We start from the raw sequence: 20,812 nt of genomic DNA, 5'->3' as shown, positions 1-20,812 counted from the left end.
TAATTTGAATAATTTAAATATAAAATGTGTTTGAGTTATTTCACACTTTTATTGATTTGTACATAATTCCAAGTGTGTTCGTACGTAGTTTTGATGCCTTCAGTGAAAAACTGCAATGTCAATAGTGATGATAATTAAAGAAAAGACATTAAATTTGTTGGGTGTGTCCAAACGAAGCTAATTTTATGATGAGGTTTTCACGCATCGGTGCATTACAAATGTTCTTTTCATCCGTTGTACCTGATGTTGACGTCCCGCAGTGCCCTGTTGAGGCTCTCTGTGATGGACGGGTGGCACTCGGTGAGCAGCTGGTGCGTCACAGAGCCAAACTTCCTCAGGCTGCTCTCCTGCTTGTCCATTTCCTCCTGCAGGTTCTTAAAAGAAAAACACAGACACATACATTGGTTTCTCACTGTTGCGTCGTCAGCGACTGGGGGTCTAGCCGCTGCGACCTGCTCACCTCCAGACTCTCCACCTGCTGCTGTACCGCCTCGAGGGAGCCGTTGAGGACGCGCAGCCTGCAGACCGAGTACCTTCCCTCCATCAGGTAGCCATTGATCTCGTCCGAGGCTCGCCGGTACAGCGTCCACTGCTCCAGGACCGACCGCAGGCTCCCCTTCATCTGGCTGATCTGCTCCAGGAAGAGTGGCCGAGACGAGCGGATGTTAAGAGCGCAAGGGCGGCGTATGCATCAAAAAGAAAAAAAAGGATTCGGGAAGCGAACCATGTGGTCCAAATGAGCCCAGGACTGGTTCAGTCCTTTCAGAGTCTCCTTGACGACGGGGAAGGCGGCCGCCTTCTCGTTCCGGATGAGAGCGTTCCCTCGTTCCTCTGCCTTCTCTAGATCCTTCTCTTTTTCCTTCACCAATTCCTCCAACTCCTGCAGCGACGAAATCGTTTTCAGACACAGACGCAATGCGGAAAACAAGCGAAAAGAGTTTTGCAAGAGTACCTGACAGTCTTTCAGCGCTGTCTGCACCGACGCCACATCCTCTATCCTGTGTCTCTTCTTCAGCTTCTCCTCCTGCAGCGTGAGCCAGGTCTTCAAGGCCTGGACTCCGTTTTCATGCTCCGACCAACCTTCCAAGAGTCCCTCTAAGTGCTGAATCTAGAGCAAAACAGTGCAGGGATTCAGCAGGAGGAAAACTACGACGAGGAGGCGCGACGTCAGCGGTCTGATTCCCACCTTCTCGCCGATGAGGCCCTGGAGGATCTGCCAGCGTCGGTTCATCGCTCCCAGCTTCTCGGCGAAGTCCGTCTTGTCGCTGCGCTTTCCCTCCACGTCGTGACTGCTCATCTGCAGCACGGACTGGTTGACAAAGTCTACCGTCAGCTGCTTGCAGGTCAGGTCGATGCGGAAACCCTGTAGGGAGGCGGACGAGACGTGATTGGGCTGATGCAGGAAGACAAAAGAGGAAGAGAGAAGATGAAGTTCTTCTACCTTGTATTTCTGCAAGAAGTTCTGGACGACCTCTGACCCGACGGCCCCCACGATTTTATCCTGGTCCTCCTCCATGATGTTCTCCATGAGAGACATCCAGCTCATCAGCTCCGTGATGGCGTGCCGCGATGCCAGTTTCTCCATTTGCAACTGAAAAAAAAAAACATTACACACATGAGCGCGACACACAGTATAAAGAGCTGCATGTTCTTGATGGTTATTCCCAGACCTGGTGCAGCTTCTCTTGGACGACGGGAATCCGAGTCAGCAGCTCGGCCCACTGAGTGTCGATGTGGCCCATCGCCGTCCTCAGACCGGCCGTCTCCACCCTCTTCAGCCGCAGCAGCTGGTTGCCCGTGCTGAGCACCGACGAGCGCAGCGATGACTTTGCGTCCACCTCCTTGGAAAACTCCTGCAAACCAACAAAGTCAATAAACTGGGACTGTGGTGACTTTTGACCGCCGTCGCTCACGGACGAGTGGACGCACCAGAAAGGCATAGAGGTGGTCTCGGACTGTTTCCAGCTCCTGAGGCACCGTCACCGACTGGGTGGTCCAGAATTCCAGGCGGTCCACGGCGGACTGCAACCAGTGACTCAGTTGCGCTGACTCGTTCTGGTACCTGGGATGAAATGAAAACAGATGCAGGACAAAAGTCACTGCAGTCAGGCGGCAGGTCGGGGTGGGAATCGCTTGGTAACCTGACGATTCAATTCCGATTCCGATTCAGAGGGCTACGGTGCAATTAATCGTGATTAATCGAGAATCGCAATTTATCACGGTTCTCGATTAATCGCAATGTATCATGATTCATATACATATACATATACATATATATATCATGATTTATGAGTCGTGAGAAATTGCGATTAATCAAGAACCGTGATATATCGCGATTAATTGCATTGTAGCCCTCTGAATTGGAGGCTGGCTGGATTTTAATCCAGGTTTTTGCGGCCCTGACCTGCTCCAGTGTTTCAGGGTGGAGTCGAGGCGATGCAGCTCCTTGTTGACCTTGGTGGTGGACGAGAGCCAGTGATCCCCCAGCTGGGTCAGCTGGTTCTTCAGGTCCGAACAGCCGACCGACAGGAGAAGCCTCTTGCCCGCCTCCAGGAGCTGGTACAGCTGAGGCTGATGCTCCGTCAAGCTGGTCTTTAGACGCTGCAGGGAGGAGAGCGGTAGAAATATTTTGATTAGATATTCAAAACCATGACATTCTACATGAGAGTGTCTCCATATGTGTGCATGGGGTTCCTTGCCTGGTAGAGGCCGATTCTTTCCACCAGTCTCTCCTCCGTCTCCTCCACCAGGCCTACGGCGGGCATGCTGCACTCCACGGCCTCCAGCTGTCTGCAAAGAGCCTGGTAGTCCTCCACAAGCCTGCTCCATGACTGGAGAAGAAAGGTAGAAGATATTGACTGAGATGTTCTGGAAGGAATTTCACAGAATTTTCTATGTTGGGCTTTTCAAACCTCCAGTATGCCCTCCAGCTCCACTCCTCTCGCATGGGCCAGTTTGGTCACGCTCTGGGCTAAGGCCATTGTCTCCTCCAGAGCCTGGCTCTCCCTTTGGGCCACCAGGCCGGAAACCTTACTGTAGAGTGTTTGGGTCAGGATCATATGGCACTCCAGTCCTTGGAAGAACTCCTGCAAGAAAAGTTCAGAGACAGAGTGAGAAGAAATGTCTCTCACAATATTCAGCCTCTTCCAAACCGCCCTTCCTTACTTTGTGTTTGTCCAGTAACATCTTGACCTCTATGACCGACACCACCGTCATCTTCTGGTCGGCCGCCATCTTGTCCTGGGCGGTGTCCACCAGGTCGGAGAGTTCGCGAAGCGCAGCCTCGTACTGAGCCTTCAGTGACAAGCCGTGGTTCAGGCTGCTTCGCCTGGAGCCCACCATCAGAACCAGCTCCTCGTACGCGTCCTGCACACAAGCGCAACGTGTCAGGCGTCGGGGAAGGGAAACATTTTTACTTCACAGAATGGAATTCACGTTACCTGCAGCTTGAGAAGCTCCTGGTTGGAGATTTTGTCCGACTGTGTGTGGGGTCCCTCTGCTCTGCTCTTCAGCTCGGACAGCCTCTGTTCAAATTCCTTCAGACTGTCCTCCACCTCTGATAGCGTCTACAAAGAACAGGACATCTTAGGGATCTTCTTGATAGCAACCTATATTTAAATGCGACGGTCAGGATTTCCAACATGGCACTGCAGAGGGATTTCTAAAGGTCCTGTGCACACTTAGTGGCAGGGGAATATGCGTGTATTTCACAAAGTGAATAAAGTTTGGCGTGTTGTGTGCGTCAGGTGGATATATAGGTCAGGTGATTACGCTAAAAATAGCAGCCGCTTTATCACTCCATGGAGGAAGGACAATAAGATTTCGACGACAAGAGAAAAGAATTTTCAAACCAATTTCAACATTTCACGGATCCCATCTTTAAGGAGCTTCCTTTTTGAATTGAACTAAAGAGGAAAGCAACTGAAAAAAATTCAAGTATGATTACTTGTTCTGCCTTAGCAGCATGATTGTCTGTTCACTGGATGACGTTTTTGGATGAAAGGAACAAAAATGTTCTAGCAGCCTGCCTCCACTCGCCATAGCAAGTTCTCCTTCATTTGCTTGATGGCAATCGACATTATCTTGGTTACTGTTTGGTAACTTTCCAAGTTTTTCCCCATTTGACCTACCTCTAACTGTTTGCACGCAGGCCTGTCCACCGTTCCCGCCATTTTCTGAGGCAGCTGGTGTTTGCTTTCACCCAGAGCTGCAGAGAGCATCCTCAGCTCGTTCTGCAGAAAGACCAAGCCGACCCTTTCAACACTCAGAAGAGTTGAACAGAGCTCACACAATGGGAGGTCACCGTGCTTGTACCTGGAATGTCGAGTGCTCCTGTAGACTGTCCTTCATGTTGTCACAGAGCGGCTCCAGCGTGGAATCCAGCAGGCCCATCCGCTCGTGCAGGCCCTCCAGCGTGTCCTCCATCAGGGCCTGCTCCTCCCCGCCGCACAGCCGGCCGGCTCCTCCACCCAGGAGGTCCCTGCACAGGTTCACTTCTTTGGTCATGGCCTTCAGCTGTTTATTGAGGACCTGAAAAGAGGCGAAGAGGTCAGCGTCAAAGCGAGCATGGTCCTGTAAATCTAGCATACAACAGTAATAGCAGCACGGCAGCAGTGCGCTACCTCTATGTTTGCCAGTTGGGTCTCCGTGTCTTCAGACAGCAGCACTGGACCAGAGAGGAGCTGATTCTCAGCGGCATCCAACCAGGAGGAGGCAGCCGAAACTGCAGAATACAGGTCCTGCTGCAGTGCAGTTCCCCTCAGGGAGCCCATCAGCTTGCTCTCGGCGCCCCCCACCTGCGAGATGGAGCAACATCGGAAGCGATCAGTGAGCGTGCATTCGTCCCGACTCGGAAAAACGCGATCAAAGTCCTCAAATTCGTCACCTCCTCTGCGATGCTTTCCAGAGTTTGGCTGCAGACCTCAAACAGAGCTCTGGGAGAACAAGAGTCATGGCCGACCGGCTCGCCTCGAAACACCGTGCTGGGACTGGACAGGCGGGATCGGAGGAGGACCTGCATGCAAAACATTAGATATTTTTAGCAAGAGCAATGTGATCCAGATTGGTTGCAATTTTAGTTTTCGATCAATATTCGCTTTTATCATTGAGGGACAACAATATTTTCAGGACAAATGTGACCATAAAAAAATGACATTAAGTATGTTTACTTCCTACATATTCACTCTGATTCAGTAGTTTCAAGAAAAATGTCTTCATTTAAATTGCAGTTTATTTTTTTTAATGAAAACCCTCTTGTTGAAACGGTGAACTGACTTGATGAACTGGTCAAAATTCCCGAAAACTCAAAGTAAAACAAACACGAGACACTTAATGAAAAAAAAAAATGATCATAATAAATATTGCTGCACTTACTGGGCTCAGCTGTTCATGCTCCAGCGAGTTGAGCGACAGCTTCAGCTTCGTGTTCTGATCCTTGTTGAGGTTCTCCCAGCGCTGTCTCAGCTGATCCAAAGGAGACATGGGCTCGTTGTCCAACAGCACCCCCCCTGTGATGGATATCTCACTGCAGGGTGGAGAGGGAGTCGCTTTCATAAGGGACTATTGTGCACGCTGCCGATCCAAGAAATGCTGAACCTGTTTGAGGAGTACCTGTCGCCGTTGGGTGTGGTCTGCTGGCTGAGCAGCTCCTCCCCTACGTTGGCGACCGACTGCAGCAGCCTCCTCTGCTTGGCCACCTGCTCCTGCAGCTCCTGGTAGATTGCCACACGATAAGGATCAAATCAGAAAAAGAAAAAGTCTTTGCCTGCCGGCTGGTAATAAATTCAGGCAGCCAAATCAGACGACGGTAGTAAAGGCGGTGCAAAAGTTCAGTTTCTCTTTCTTTTCTTTTTATTACCCTCTGCCGAATCAGGTTGTCATGGTGCTGCTGCGTGCGCGTGGACCTGGCCTGGGAAAGCCATTCTTGAACATTGGGACTCTGGGACAGAGACGAGTCGGGCTCGCTGTCCTCCTGCTCCTGCAGTGAACCCTGAGACAAAAGGAAAGACAGTCAATGAAAAGATAAGTAGCAAACTGATACAAAAATGTGGAAGTACCAAAGGCAAAAATGAAGCATACTTCTACCCTGTTCATTATTTGCCACGAGCATTTGTGAAAAGATTAACAAATAATCCATTCTGCTTCCACTATGCTTCATTGAGAATTTGTGGATTTATCTACTTAAAAAAAAAACTGGAGAGTGCCGTTGTTGGGCCTTTTCTCTCAAATCATATTTGCTGTCACAAAGCATAAAAAGCAAAACAGTTGCGTTTCACATCTGCAGCAGCACATTCAGTGCTAGCTTGTGATGAGCTAGCATCCTTTTGTTTGTTGTTTTGAGGGCCATTGTGAGACTCACAGGCACTTGTTGTTCCATGGTGGGATGCGGCCGACTTGACAAAGGGGCGTGACATGACCTTCGCCGTTAGCACAATGCTACCATTGATACGTTTTACAAACGGCTGCATAATGCAGCAGGAACGACAGAGAAGCGGGACGAGGGCTGAGAAACGGACAAACGCTGGCGGGAGTCGGTGGCGCTCGCGGTGCCCTGACTTCACCTGGATGTCCACTTGCTTGTCCTGGAGCATCTGCTGCAGCTCCATCAGGCTGTCTTTGAGGGAGCGTAGTTTGAGCGTGAGCTGCTCCGCCTCTCCCTTGGTCTCGGCCCGACCCTCCAGCAGGAGGCTCTCGCTGTGGACGGACAGCTCGGACAGAAACGCCACCTTCTGCTCGATCTCAAACAGCATGTTCTGCAGAGGGAAGAGGACAAAAAAATATATCTATATCACATATTGCTGATTGAAAATATAATAAAACAGTGTTGTTGGGATTACTTCAAAAAAGTAATTCAACTACTGATTACTGATTACTCCATTAAAAAGTAATCCAATTACTTCTTCAACTACTTTGCTTCATAAGTAACCAATTACTTATTACTAATTACTTTAGTGAAAAAAAGATAAAGTAACAGTTGCTCAATGGTTTGGAAAGAACTTTATGAAAGTGCAAAATTTTGCAATTGCAAATATTGCCTTTGTCCTCTTGACATGAATGAATGTCTGCTCTCTGAACACAAACTGCGCATTTCACAGAACAAACAGCACTGGTGCCTTTTGCACAGCCCATATTGTTAAAATAATCTGCGACTATGTTGCTGTTTTTTTTTTTAATTTCAGACATTTTGTGGATACTAAGACATTTTTAGCTCAAAGAATATTTCGGAAAAGTAATGGACCCGTTACTTGATAAAGTAATGATGATTTGATTACCAGTTTTGCCACAGTGCCATTATTTAAAAAAGTAGTTTAAATACAGTAGTGGATTACTTCGTAATAGATTACTCGCCAACACTGTAAATAAAACAATACCACTGAACAGCTTATTGGCATTAGTCATGTTTCTTTCTGTTCATTTACTATTTCATCAGTTAATACGCAATTCCTTCTGCGTTTTCCTTCAAATCCATGCCCACCAAAGCTACTGAACTCTCTTGAATTCATTCTAGAATCAACAGAGAAAGGAGTAACTATTTGTGGGCAGAGGCTGTTTGTGTACAGTGGTTCGACTGGTGGGGGTTGAAAGAAAAATGGAAGGAGGGATTAAGGTTAGAGCCACACAGACCCTCGGTGGAGTTACAAGACTCCAAATATTACAGAGCTGCAAAAAGCAGCTGAAGCAGCCGAAACCAATGGCCTTTCTCTTTTGAAATAACGTCATATCTCAAGACTTCATCTGAACTAGCGGATCTATAATGCAAGCGGAGAGCTACTATTGATTGGGGTTTCACCCCCTGCAGATAGTGATCCACGCTGGCCGGACCCTTGAGACCTGAAATCCACGGGAGCCATATGTGAGCTGTAATCAGCTTACTGTCCCTCCGCCGGGACAAACACACACACACACTTTAAACACTGACTTTGTTTGCGAGAGTCACAGGGCCGACATTATACTGCAGCGACGCCAATTATGGTCCATCAGTGTTTACATGTGCCACCATTTATTACTGTCATTGTGGGTGCTGAACATGACCCAGGCCTGAAATGAAGGTGCTGAAATTTTAGCTTGAGGAACTGAACTGACTCATGTTAAAAATTATTATTTTAAATAAACATTCTGGTACCTGCGCACACAACAATGTGCACAACACGGGAACACACAGCAAAAACCCGAGATATGTTTTATCTACTGCTTACTACATTACATCTTGAAATTATAAGTCACAAAAGAAAACAAAAAAACAAAAAAGGGTTGAAAAGTTTCTCACCTGACAGTCAATGAGCTGCTCCTCCATGTCCAGGTCTTCGGTCACGGACTGCAGGGCAGAGCTGAGAGTGGCGCGAGTGCTGAGCAGCCAGTGGTCCAGCTCCTCAGCCTCGCTGTGGTAGCGCTGCAGCGCCTGCTCCTGCCGTTGTCCCTCCAGCTGTTCGCTCAGCTTCTCCTGCGGCGCCACCGGAGAATGATTGATTAGACTCAGGGGTGCAAAGGAGTTTGTACGTAGACGCAGGAGTGACAAAAAAACAAAGAGTGCAACGTAGAGGTGGGAATCGCTAGGTAGCTGACGATTCAATTCGCTCCTGATTCAGTGGGCCACAACGCAATTAATCGCAATTAATCGGGAATCGCAATTTATCACAATTCTTCAGCCAGTGCAGAGCAGTCGCACTTGAGTTCCGGCCTCATTAAAAAAATATATCTTTTTTAAAAATTTGTGAATCGATTCTTAATTCGGCAAGGTCATAATCGCGATGAAGCTAAGAATACATTTTTTTCCGCACCCCTAGCATAAAGTAAAAGCAAGTATTGCTGTTGGGCACTGACCTCCAGCAGCTGCCGTTTGCCAGACGCCTTCATTCGAATGGTGGCCATCCTCTCGCCCAGCACGGTGAGGGTGGACTGCAGTGCCAGCTGGTCAGCGGGCTCGCTGTCACTGTCGCTGTCCGCCAGCTCCTCCGAGAAGCACGTCTGTAGCTCCCCAATCTCTTCCTGGAGCATCAGGATCTCGTCCATCACGGCCTGGACGCATAGGAAGTAAAAGCGAAGTAAGTCTGATAAACTGGTACAATGAAAGAGCCTTTGCAGCTATTGCACAGGCGAGTGCAACAGATAATCAATCACTCTTTGTTGTCCTTGTGCAGGCTCATCTCTGCCCTTTTCCCCCCGAGGACATCCTCCGTCAGCCTAACGCGTCCTGTCATGTGCTATCAGCTCAACTGCATCCTGGATCTCCTCGTCTCACCTGATGTGCAGCCATCTGGCTCTCGGGGGTCTTGCTGGGCTCCAGGCCCTCGTTGAGCGCTGCCTCGATGGACTCCATCTTGGTGGAGACGGACTGGAGGGACTCCTGGTAATGCTGCTGTCGCTCCAGAGCTTCGTACAGACTCTTCTGCTTCTCGCTGATCTGTTTTAAGACAGGGAGGGAGAGAACAGAGAGTGAGTGCACCATCATTTTTGGTTAAAGGTCCATTGATAGGCAAACTTCCGATTCTTCTATCTAGAATTTGCCTCCACGACTCCAAAGGACCAGTCTTTGACAATTAATTCATCTCCAGATGCAAAAAGCTTAGTTAGCTGTCTGTTTGCAGCCTCCTTGCAAAAATGCTTGGTTTTGCTTTTCGAGGAAACGAAACCAAGCATGGGACAATAACAGAATAGTAGCTAGCCCCAGCAGGTGGAAAGAACACCTGGCTGAAGGTGCTTTCATGATCTGGGAATGGGTGACATCACAAGGGGCTGTTTTATTCTGAAGCAAGAAACTGAAGTAAAGGATTGACTTCAGTTCAAGGTGAAATCCGCCCGGCAACTGTCAAGACGTCTACTGCTAACGTGACGTACCACATTCTTGAGCGTCTCCCAGGATCTCTGCAGGTCGTCCAGGTTGGCGGCGCTGCTCTCCATCGTCGGGTCGTACAGCTCCTGGAGCGGTGCCCGGCTGAGCAAGCCGTGGCCCTGAGTGAGGCAACGCCGACAACGTCAGCGAAAACCATACACGCTTGTTGCTTCACATGATCACTTATGGGGGAACAATGGGCCGATCAGGCCATGAACATGACGCGTACTTTAAATAATTGGATTTTTTTCCACATCTGGACACTGAAGAGTTGAAGGGTTTGGCAGGCGAGCTCAGTCTGCCATGGTTGGGACGGTCGTGGGAGTGAGTCAGGTTCTAAATTTAGAACTTGTTTGCCCTGAGGAGCTTGAGGTCAGGACAGCAGAGCGGCCCCATTAGCTTAGCTTTTAACTTTACTCGACGATGCTTCAATCATTTTCCGTTTACCTTTGAACTCATTGATTTTTTTTCATTTTTTTTTTAAGTTCAAGAGCTGATTTTGTTTACCTGCACATGACAGTAATGGCTAAATCAATAAAATGGGATGAACTTTTTTCCCATTTCTTAAAAAAAGGCATTTTGAGAATTGCACCTTTACTCCTTTTCTCAGCAGAAAGGCACAACAAAAAGCAACTCAAGTTGGGTAAAGTAGGGGCCGCGCGGCAGCGCTCCAGCTGTTTGGAAATTCCACTGGGATAATAACAGTGATCAGTGGCGACTTTGGCCAAGTCAAGTCAATGATGACGAGGGGACGGGAGGTGCTGCAGAGTCGGCGCGTCCGTATTAACCAGTCGTTTGTCACATGTTTACATGCGCACAATGAATAACTGGAATCCAGGGGCGACAAACTTGTTGACTGGTGGGAGCCACGATGGGTTCGAAAATTTGACGGAGAGGGCCGGAGTGTTTTGGTGACCCAACTTGTAGGAGAAAATAAATATATCATGGGATATGTAGAAAACATGTTGCTTTAATGTTAATTGAGAAATAATAACAAAATGTCTGTCTTTGAAGCACTGCAGAATATGCAAAAATATAATTTCTTCAAGTTCCGCAGGCCGGATTAATAAGCTTAACGGGCCGCATATGGCCCCCGGGCCGTAGTTTGCCCATGCCTGCTCGAATCCAATCCCAATTTCTGCCATAATCTTTGATCCTGCAGGACAAAGTTCTCACTCGAATGCAAAAGCTGCTTTATTCGGTAACGTCAGTGTCGCTGGGAAGACGAACAACTGGAAGACACGATCGCCTGCAGTGCAAACCAGCGGTATGATCCGCAACCAAATAATTCCCAGCCTCTGGATTTAGCAGCTGAAGTTAAATATTTACTCATATTTACTTATGATTCGGTGTGTGAGTTGGACGGCGGCGTTTCGAGAAGTCGGACGCCGGGAAGAGGAGATGCAGGCGGGGCGATGACGGCTTTCAAGTACCTGGTTAGCGGGTGCATCGGCGTTAGGCCCCGGCGAGGGCGAGCGGCAGGCAGGGGGAGAGGAGACCTCGCTGTTGGTGCCCTCCTCCCCTGACTCCTCCGTCACAGGGGAGAGCAGCGTGTGGCAGCGGCCGGCAGTCATCTGACCACACGCGCCGGCAAAAGAAGCGGGGCAGCCAAGAGGGAGGGAGGCAGACCAAAAGAGGAAGGAGGAGGAGGACGAGGAGAAACAATATAAAACAAAAAACAGACAGAAAGAGAGAGAAAGCGTTAAAATTAAAAGGGAAGGCGAGGTGGGGGAGGTTAGCAGCAGAACAAACAGTCGCAGTACAATTTTCTTCCTGCAGCCGAAGCAGACACGCGGCGGCCTCCTCACCTGGCGTCCCGACGCCGCTTATTTTCCCACGACGTGGGACACGTCAGGGAGCGAGAGGGAACGGCCGTAACCAGGAAGCCGACAACCGCACACGCATGACACACAAACTAGCAGAGCGCATACCAGACCGTCGCCGGGTCACGCAAACCCAGAGGTATCGGTTTCAGAACTGTTTCCTTTGGCTGAGGAGGTTTTGTTTCGTACTTTCGCGTTGCACGGTTGCGTCTGTGTTCGCAGCTAAAGTTGACGACGTGGAACTAGCAGCGTTAGCGCTGACCTACTGTCCTACGGCGTCTGAAAGAAAGTGGACACCAGTGAGAGAGAGAGGGAGAGAGAGAGAGAGAGAGACGCAGCTGTGAAATAAGTCGGAACAATTGTCTGGAGCTCCTGAATGCCTCGGCGGTGAGGCATAGCTGGAATGCGAGCCAAGCCCCACTGGCCTGCTCTTGGGCAGTCCGCACAGAACTTGGCCGGCTGACTGGAGGACTTGTTTGAAAAAAAAAATAAAAAAAATCACAGGACGTTTCCCGGGCTTCCTGACGCAATGCAGTGCAATGCGGTGGTTGAACAGCGCTCGCCGGCCGGCGAGGAGAAAAAGTTAGTGAGGTCACAGCACCATGGGAAAGAAGAAAAAAGGTGCGGAAGAGGTTTTGACAAACCGACTCATTGTGCTCTGCTCTCTCTCACTCGCACGCACAAACACTGGTTCGGCGATATCCTGTTTCCTGGCTGTGCAGAGAGCAAAACATCGCAAACAAGGGCGGCGGGGAAGAAAATCTGAATCAGAAACGAGAGCGCGAAGGAGGGGAGGATGAGGAGGAGGAGGAGGAGGCCGGTTTGTGCAAACACAGCTGAGCGATGGAGTCGGAGGGATGAAAGACTGTAGCAGATGTAGGCCAATGTGGAGCGGCAGCGGCGGCGGCGTGGGGTGACAACGCAGGGATACACCAGGTGGGAAACAGGGAATCAAAGCGGGAGTTATTTGTGTGCGAATGTGAAAATAAATAGACAGACAGAAATAGGAGCGGAGGAGAAGAATTCAGGAGTGAGAACGAAAGTCGACTGGAGGCCTTGGAATTGTCGTCTATTCGTGTGCGAAGAAGTGAAGTACACATGCAAGCCCGCAGAGCAATTTTAGGATTCGACTTCACATTAATCACCGAATTGATATTTTAATGCTTTGCTTGGCAGAGACCTCCTTGAACACAGGATACTTAGTTTCAATTAGCCAAAGCTTCAGGTTGCGTTATATGCAAAGGAAAACCCCTCAAGAACCCCAGAAGGCCCCTCCCGGGCGCCTAAGAGGGTGTGTTCGCGCGTCTCCGTCTGATTTGTCCATGTGTCCGAAAGGCTTCGCCACTCACCATGACAACGGAGGGGTGCGCTGGAAGCTGCTTGCCACCACCGGTGGTGGCGGCCGCCACGGAGGAGGCACCGGGCAGCTCCTCGTCGCTCAGCTCGTCCACGCTGTCCGAGAGGCCCTCCACCTCGCTCACCGTCAGCAGCATGGTGGCGTGCTTGGCCTTGACCGTCAGCATCTTGCACTTGGAGTGCAGCGAGGCGATCTGCTCCTGGTAGCCGCGGATCTTCTGCGCCAGCTCCTGTCAAAGCATTCCAGAGAGGAGCCGCCGTCAAAGATCCCCGACGGTCGGTAGTTGCCGGTCGTCGGGGGGGATCTCGCGGAGGAGCTGCCGCTTGACCTGCTCGGGCTTCCGATGCTGCGCCGGTGCGGGGGAGAGGAATAAGTGGAGTGGAAGCATTCTTTTCTGCGCACCCCCCTCCTCACTCCTCCGCCCGCCAGAGCCGCCTGAACGCCGGTCTCTCCGTTCAGGCTACACAGTGTGTGTAAGCGTAGGAAGAGAATAAGCACTGCCTCACTCTCTTTTTTTCTCTTTCTCTCTCCCTCGCTCTCTCTCTATCTCTTAGCCAATCGGAGCAGAACAGAGGCGGGTGACTCAGTGCAGCGGTGGAAGCCGACAGACAGGCAGGATGTTTGGTTGAGAGAGAAAGAGAGAGAGAGAGAGCAACTCGGCGCGAGACCCTGAGCAGGGAATAGTTCAAAACCCCCCCTTCAGAGACACTCCCTCTCTCACACGACACAAATGGCAAGGAAAAACAGGAAGTGATCTCACTAGCCTGCAACCCGATCCCCCCGCCCCCTTCCCCTCCCCTTCTTCCGGGTGACGCTGCCCATCCTGGGCCAATCGACGCAGCGGATTCAGCCCCACAAAAGAGGAGGAATGACAGAGATGGTGTCAAATTACGACGCCCCTCCTTCCTTCCTTCCCTTCGTCTCCTCCTCCCCCCTCTGCCCCGCAGATGGTCAATGCACTGATAATCAGGTCATGTGACTAAGTGGGCCAGTGGTGTTGTGGCTGTATACCACGGCTCAGGGATCAAACTCAGTCATAAACAAAATCCTGCAGCATGTGAGCAATCGCAAGTAAGAAGAAGAAGAAACCTTCGGAGTCGCACATACAGCTTGTAAAATCTGCCCGAGAGGCGAAATATGATTTTTATGGGTTAGTTTGTCAGCTTTTCCTGGCACAAAACCACCGACTAAGACAGGACAGGAGAGCAGAGATTGTCTCTGCAAGAATGAATGGGAAAACAAGGCTCAAGAGATGCAGGTTTAGCCAATCTGATGAGCCATCAAAGGAGGAACTGTGGTGACTGTGTTTACAGGCAACGATAAAGGCTGGTGGAGGAATGTGTGTTATCTGGCCCAGTAGTTTGTAGTAGGTGCGGGGGGGAGATGAATCAGAACGGTTCACTGTGAATATTTGTAAGGGATAAAAAAGAAGGGGCACTATTTTAATTTTACTTTTTTAAAACAGGGTTTCAAGCGATTGTAAGTTGTTGTTTTTTTTTTCTTATGGTAGTTTGGGGTGTGGATGAGGAGATACATTTGACTAAGAGCCATGAAAACAGGTCCAGCAAGTTGATGATTAGAATCTACACAACCTAAAATAACTTTTAGCTTTCCGTGCCGCTGGAGAGAAACAAATTAAAAGGTGGGAAATGAACCACAACAATTACTCTCAGAATTCCTACTTTTAGGTACTTCTCTTATAAATCAGTTGGTTCAACTCGAGGTTTTCAGTACAAGGTCTGGCTTTAACTCGGCTTGGCCTTATTAACCTACGATACTCATTTCGTTACCTTTATCAAACCACGAAAAGCATTGAGGAATTAATGGTGTCACATCAGAAAATGAATAACTACAGTTCCCAAAATAAAATAGACATAAATAGCTATTTTTTTAATTACACGTTTTCAGCATCCTTCCACACTTCCTCACCTCGTGGTGATGAATCTGAGCCTGCAGTTCTTGGATGTTATTGGTGGAGACGGGACGGTCCTGAATGATGCGATGGGCCTCTTCTATCAGCCTCTGGAGGTTCCTCACTTCCTGTTCATACTGCTCATACTGCAGCACAGCCTCCTGGAAAAGGAGACATGTGAATGGTGAATTGTGTTGTTATTTTTTACATAAATTAAAAATAATATATAGATAAAGCAGTTCATTTGAGTATAAACCAGGGCCAAATGAAAAAAATAAATGCTATTGTTTCACGGGAGTGACTAAACGGTGTCCCTTGTTCTTCCTTCGAGGGCTAATCTTCACTACAATGAGCTTACAAGCAGCTCAGAAGCAAGGATTGCAGACTCATGCTGGTCTGTCGGGGGCTCAAAAACAAACAACAGGCAGAAATTCCAGGAGAGGCCCGTTCTGACTGTTAAACTCAAAACAGCTCCGCTCCACGGCGAGAGCTTCTGTTTCTGATGCCTTTTACTCATGCATGCATTTGCAGGCATTGTTGGGTTCATACAGGCAGAAGTAATACCAGAGCTGCACTTGTTTTTCTATGCGGCGTGCGTATGCGCAGTGCGGGGGCTGCCCTCTACCTGCAGGATGTTGCACTGCTGGATGGTGGTGTGCTGCAGCTGGCTGGCCTCCTGCTGCAGAGTCTGAGCCGTGCGGCAAATTGGCAGGCTGGCCAGTACCTCCTCTGGCAGCCTGAGGGCGCTCTGACACTGCTGCACGGCCACCACTTGCTGCTTGAAGCCCTCCATTTCCACCAAGAGACGCTAGGATAAAAAAAAAAAAGAATTCAGGTGTGATGTGAATTATTGAATACTGTTTTTTGTTGTTGTTTTTTTTAAATCAGAATGAGTCATTTCTAAAAAGTGAATATAAATACATAAACAGTGCGTCACAACTGATATTTCAATAATGAATGATGCAGTGCAGGAGATTTTACAGTCTGTTTACTTGTCTCTGTGTGAGCTGCTCCCTGAGACTGAGCCTGTTGAGGTCCGGAGAGGCCAGTGTGACCTGGATCTGGTCGACGGCAGCGTGTAAGTTCTTCACCTCGGCCTCCAAACGCAGCACATCCTAGAGACAGACGCCCACGCAGAGTCCCGAGTCAGAGCGGTATCACCACACAACCACACATTCTATCACTGACAATGAGCGTTCACACTGCCAGGCAAAATATGATTTTGAACGATGTCTCCGCTCCGACGTCATTGCTGCATCAACCTGTCAGGTGGGTCAATAATGTGGCCCAGTCTGAACAGAGCCAGATCCCATTTGGACACTTGCTAAAAACAGTCAGCCCTACAAATCGGAGTTGAGAAGGAATCTGCCGTCTGATTGCAGTCTGAACGCAGCCTAGATTTCAAACTTTTTTGGCCACTGTTAAATATCTTTATGTATTGAGTCTGTAGTGTTTGTAAAGGTCATATGGGTTTTTAATATGTATAGGCAAGACTGCTGACCTCAGATTTTTTTGGGGGGGAATCAGCTGAATGTAAATCTGAATAATGCGGCAGTGTAGTCTGATTCTGCATGACGGACAACAGGGGGCACTGTTGGGCTACTGCATTGCAGTCTTTGACTTGCGACCGAGCATGCTAATTAGTATGTTCAACTGATATCTGAAGGTTATACAGGGAAAATCATGTTAAGAAAACGAAGGTGATTGCCTGGTTCTCCTTTGCAAAGTGCTCGTTTACCTTCGTAGCGTCCTGCAGACTCTGGAGACGAGTCTTGGCAGTCTGCTGGAGCTCCTCCGTGCATCTGCTGAGGTGCTTCACCTGCTGGACCCAGCACTCCGTCTGGAGAACCTCGCCCAGCTGCCCCTCCCTTTCGCCCATGGCCTCCAAGTCGCCATGGAGACCCCGGCACTCTCGCAGTAACGCCTGTCATCATAGGAACACAAATTAGAAGTCAAAGTGAGGAGTCCTTTTTTTTTTTCACCCCCCCCACTGTGCAATTGTCCTAATTAACGGCAGCCAGCCCACTGTGCATTAACGACATTTCGCCGTGGAGCTAATTAGCGGTTAAATTTCGGGGGGTTGCCTTTCACTCGACATGGTCAGTGCACGATGAAATTAATTGTTATTTTCGTGCGGAACCATATGTGCCACCATTTCAGACACATTAAGGCCACTTTAGACAAAATTCCTGCATTTCTACTTATGAAGACTTGCCTGATGCATGCGAATCTGCTCCTGCAGCTGCGATGCGGAGCTCCACACAATGCTGCTAGTGACCAGTGCCTCAGCCTTCTCTATCCAGGCCAGAATAAAGGCCTTCATGCTTTGATATTCCTCCATCTGCCTCTCTGCCTGTTTCAGAAAAAAAAAAAAAGGCAAAGGGGGAAAAGTTTTACTCAAAAATGAAAACCAAGCATCGTCACTTGCTCATGCGATCACTTCAGGGACATCTCACCTTCTTCAGTCTGTTGGCTCTGTCCTGAACCTGCTGCAGCGTGTGGCGCTGCAGCTCTGTCAGCTTGGCTACGGCGTCGCCGAGCTGCTTGCACAGCAGAGGGTTCTGCTCCCCAAACTCCTGCACCGAAACTCCGATCTCGGCCAGAGAGCGACTGCAGCATTCGCACTCTTCACACAGAGCCTGGAAGACAATGAAAGAGAAGAGGAGCACACAGCACACAAGAGGTGAGGCAACTGGGAAAAAGAGCGGTTAGGTTTTTAAGTAGGGGTGGGAAAAAAAAACGATTATTAGATTAATCGCGATTATGACGTTGCCATTTATGAATCGATTCACAAATTGCATGCTTTGGATATATATCTATATATATGAATCGTGATAAATCGCGATTCTCGATTAATCCCGATTAATTGCATCGTAGCCCTCTGAAATGGAATCATCAGGTACCTAGCGATTCCCACCCCTGTTATTAAGGCACTCTAAGGCAAATTAGGGTTGAAAAAACGCGACAGAGCCGGAACAGCAGGCCCGTCTTCGTCTTATGTGTCCTTTAGTTTGATTGATATACTCGAGACCCACAGATACATTTTCTTGTGTGAGCTTCAGAGGCGTTAATTGTTCCCTCAACTCTCCACACACTCCAGGCTGCGGTCGCTTAGTCGATTAATTTGACATAAGAGCGAGGGAAGGAACAGGTTGACCACAAGGAGGAGAACCCAACATGGGGTGGGGTGGGGTGGGGGGGTTCAAACTCCCATCTGAAACACGCCCTCCCCAAAAGAAGTGGGTCAGCGTTGGAGAATGAATGAGCCATTCCAACTGTCGCACTCTCATTAACCTCAACATCTGCAAAATGAATAGGCAATTTAACACGGGGTTAATTGCTTATTAATTAGTCAATCTGTCTGGTGGATTACTTTGGTCTCTTCTTTGGCCTCCTCCAGCTCGGCCCTCTTGTCTTCCAGCTTGAGGGTGATGGTCTTCAGTTTGGCCTCGATGTCCTGGAGTCTGGAGCTGAAGTCTTCCTTCACGTCCTTGGTTTGCTGCACCTCCCGTTCCCTCGCCTGGACCTGGAGCAGGTGGGAAGAATTGAAAAAAAAATGAGACTCCTTTCTAGTTAATAGCTCGGCGTGCCAGATGGTCAGAATGGCTTCTCAAGTTGGGTGAATTTATTTTGCACATCTGTCTGGTGAACAGCCAATAAAAAAAACGTGTGAGCGGGGCTTTCAGAATTGATGGGCCACATGTGAGATTGGAATTTGAATATTTCCAAAAAAAAGAAAAAAAAGAAATGCAAATACATCACAACATTTTTTTGTTTTCCAATGAAAGCCATTGGTCACCTGGTCCTCAGCCGAGCCCAGAGCCAGAGCCACCTCAGCCAGCTGCATGCTCAGCTCGGAGGGCAACCCGGCCTGCAAGTCCTGGTACTTTGACTGCTGCAGCTCTGTCATGCGCTCCACACTCTGGCGCCTGCAGATGACCTCACCGTGTGCAGTCTGGAAAAACAAAACATCACATGACTTGCTATTCTGCCAATAGACTTTATTTCAATGGATTTTAGCATTGTGGTTATGAGAATACTGCAAGAATGTATATTTGTGATATTTTTGTGTGCATGCAAGAAGATCCAGTAATTCCTGAGAAATGTTAACATGGTTATGGTCTGTCGTTGGTACTTAGTTCTGATTATGACAGATTAGGTTTCATTGCTGTAGCTTATTGTTGGCTTAGCACTATTGGATGACAACACTATATACTGCAAATATGGACTGGCCACCTCATTCCAAGCCGCAGGGAAAGAGAGCAAGAACAAATATTGAACAGAAAGGACAAAACAAAAAACAAAGGTACACACATAACACTTGTTTTCCCATATAAACATCCAACGCGAAACAAGACAATCACAATACAACTGAGCTCAGTGTGTAAATCCAGTGAGAATTGTCTGTGTGTGCAGTCGCCTACTTCCAGCTCCTGGAGCAGAGATTCCAGGTCTGCGCTGGGGCTGAGCAGCAGGCCGCGGGTGTCCTGGATCCAGCCTTTGACCAGGCCCAGCTCCTTCTCCACCTCCTCTCGCTCCCTCAGCTCCTGATGTACCTGAGTCCTGCTGGCTCGCACCCTTGACACCAGGCTGAACCAAAGAAAAAAAAGGGAGATTTTTGAATTTTGTTTTTGAAATAGACAAAGGTTTTTTTTCAACACAAAAGAAACCGGGCCACAAAGTTTCATTTCCTGGAAGAGACTGTCAAGGCTCTATAACAAATCCATCAGCAGCACGGAGGACCTCACCTGTCATATTTCTCCTTCATGCCTCTGATCTCTTGCAGGCAAGACGCCTCCGTCTCCGCCTCCTCGTCCCCCTTGAGGCTGCGGGCGTGTTGCCCCAGCAGCGCCAGGATGGACTGCTCCCTCTCCACCTCCAAGCCGAAGGAGTCGTGGTACTCCAAGAGGCTCTGGAGCGCCGCCCTTGTGGCGGCCTTCTCAACGGTGCTGTCCGGGACGCGGCCGTGGAGGTCCTGGGACACGGAGCGCACCTTCTCCATCTGGAGGGGAGTTTTAGTTCATTGTCAGTTGGCTGTTGGATATGTTAACATGACATTTCGAAGTCTACAGAAAAAATATATTTGACTTCACTTGAGGACTCTACAATCCATACAATTGAAAGTACTAGAGACTTGGATACAGTGCGTGACCTCATGGTCAACGGAACAAAAGGGGCCACAAGAAAACAACAATGGATGTGTCTCATACGAGGAAGTGCCTGTTTTCCCCAACGCTATGACCTCATTTATCTTCTCAAGAGCGGGCTCGCGGGAATTTTTGGGAGATGAACTCATTCCCACTTGAAATAGGCTGAAAAGACTTCCTGACAGAGAGTTTTGGCAGGAGGGAAACCGCTGGCCTGAAGCCTGGAGTTACATCACAACCTACCAACTGGCATTCATCTGTTTACTGGGAACCACATAATTATCAGCGTGTCCCAAACTCAGGCATACTGAAGCAATTGACTGTGAAATGGCGCTAAAACGGCTCCCGCAGGCCGTGGAACAGTAACTTCACCGTAATTCGATGCTGAACCATTGACTGGCATATAAATATGCTGCGGCCGGCGTACTTTCTCTGTGAAGCTCCTCCAGTCCCTCACGGTGTCCTCCAGCGCCCTCTCCTGGGCGCGGCTGACGGCGTGCAGCCTGGTCCAGCGGTGCCACAGCGATGACACCGAGTGGCTGGTGACGGGCCTGCTGGCCTCAGGGATGATCTGTTCCAGCTGCGACGCGCTGTCCTTCAGGGCGCTGAGCGGCACCTCCAGCAGGTCGATGCGAGCCGACAAAGACTGCGGCCGAAGAGAAAATACTTGAAAATACTTCAAAATACTTCGCAAAACTATCTAACACACACATATACACACACACACACACACACACACACACA

The 20,812-nt window shown here is 49.1% G+C and overlaps 1 protein-coding gene across 1 annotated transcript in view; it reads right to left on the bottom strand.

The window, feature by feature from the left end:
- syne1a (spectrin repeat containing, nuclear envelope 1a) overlaps nucleotides 1-20,812 on the bottom strand; it is a 140,391-nt gene that overhangs the window by 24,749 nt on the left and 94,830 nt on the right. The window contains exons 81-118 of the mRNA XM_076013543.1: nucleotides 20,496-20,714; nucleotides 19,670-19,923; nucleotides 19,346-19,511; nucleotides 18,721-18,876; nucleotides 18,295-18,447; nucleotides 17,378-17,560; nucleotides 17,137-17,274; nucleotides 16,660-16,845; nucleotides 15,914-16,036; nucleotides 15,547-15,729; nucleotides 14,939-15,082; nucleotides 13,002-13,238; nucleotides 11,263-11,403; nucleotides 9,835-9,948; nucleotides 9,239-9,400; nucleotides 8,821-9,015; nucleotides 8,267-8,440; nucleotides 6,561-6,752; nucleotides 5,858-5,989; nucleotides 5,611-5,711; nucleotides 5,374-5,524; nucleotides 4,886-5,014; nucleotides 4,623-4,796; nucleotides 4,315-4,530; nucleotides 4,131-4,232; nucleotides 3,441-3,566; nucleotides 3,166-3,366; nucleotides 2,913-3,086; nucleotides 2,700-2,831; nucleotides 2,405-2,601; nucleotides 1,930-2,062; nucleotides 1,671-1,853; nucleotides 1,442-1,591; nucleotides 1,187-1,363; nucleotides 953-1,108; nucleotides 725-880; nucleotides 461-631; nucleotides 241-374 (exon numbers count right to left, since the gene is read on the bottom strand). Coding sequence (XP_075869658.1) covers nucleotides 241-374; nucleotides 461-631; nucleotides 725-880; nucleotides 953-1,108; nucleotides 1,187-1,363; nucleotides 1,442-1,591; nucleotides 1,671-1,853; nucleotides 1,930-2,062; nucleotides 2,405-2,601; nucleotides 2,700-2,831; nucleotides 2,913-3,086; nucleotides 3,166-3,366; nucleotides 3,441-3,566; nucleotides 4,131-4,232; nucleotides 4,315-4,530; nucleotides 4,623-4,796; nucleotides 4,886-5,014; nucleotides 5,374-5,524; nucleotides 5,611-5,711; nucleotides 5,858-5,989; nucleotides 6,561-6,752; nucleotides 8,267-8,440; nucleotides 8,821-9,015; nucleotides 9,239-9,400; nucleotides 9,835-9,948; nucleotides 11,263-11,403; nucleotides 13,002-13,238; nucleotides 14,939-15,082; nucleotides 15,547-15,729; nucleotides 15,914-16,036; nucleotides 16,660-16,845; nucleotides 17,137-17,274; nucleotides 17,378-17,560; nucleotides 18,295-18,447; nucleotides 18,721-18,876; nucleotides 19,346-19,511; nucleotides 19,670-19,923; nucleotides 20,496-20,714 — 6,215 coding nt within the window. The remainder of the gene's footprint in view (nucleotides 1-240; nucleotides 375-460; nucleotides 632-724; nucleotides 881-952; nucleotides 1,109-1,186; nucleotides 1,364-1,441; nucleotides 1,592-1,670; nucleotides 1,854-1,929; nucleotides 2,063-2,404; nucleotides 2,602-2,699; nucleotides 2,832-2,912; nucleotides 3,087-3,165; nucleotides 3,367-3,440; nucleotides 3,567-4,130; nucleotides 4,233-4,314; nucleotides 4,531-4,622; nucleotides 4,797-4,885; nucleotides 5,015-5,373; nucleotides 5,525-5,610; nucleotides 5,712-5,857; nucleotides 5,990-6,560; nucleotides 6,753-8,266; nucleotides 8,441-8,820; nucleotides 9,016-9,238; nucleotides 9,401-9,834; nucleotides 9,949-11,262; nucleotides 11,404-13,001; nucleotides 13,239-14,938; nucleotides 15,083-15,546; nucleotides 15,730-15,913; nucleotides 16,037-16,659; nucleotides 16,846-17,136; nucleotides 17,275-17,377; nucleotides 17,561-18,294; nucleotides 18,448-18,720; nucleotides 18,877-19,345; nucleotides 19,512-19,669; nucleotides 19,924-20,495; nucleotides 20,715-20,812) is intronic.

This window comes from Nelusetta ayraudi, unplaced genomic scaffold (assembly GCF_046127955.1).
Source record: "Nelusetta ayraudi isolate G7.1 ecotype Tasmania unplaced genomic scaffold, CSIRO-AGI_Nayr_v1 ptg000151l, whole genome shotgun sequence".
In the NCBI taxonomy this organism is placed as follows: Eukaryota; Metazoa; Chordata; class Actinopteri; order Tetraodontiformes; family Monacanthidae; genus Nelusetta; species Nelusetta ayraudi.
Note: the sequence above shows the minus strand (reverse complement) of the source record. Positions and strands in the feature narration are given on the sequence as shown.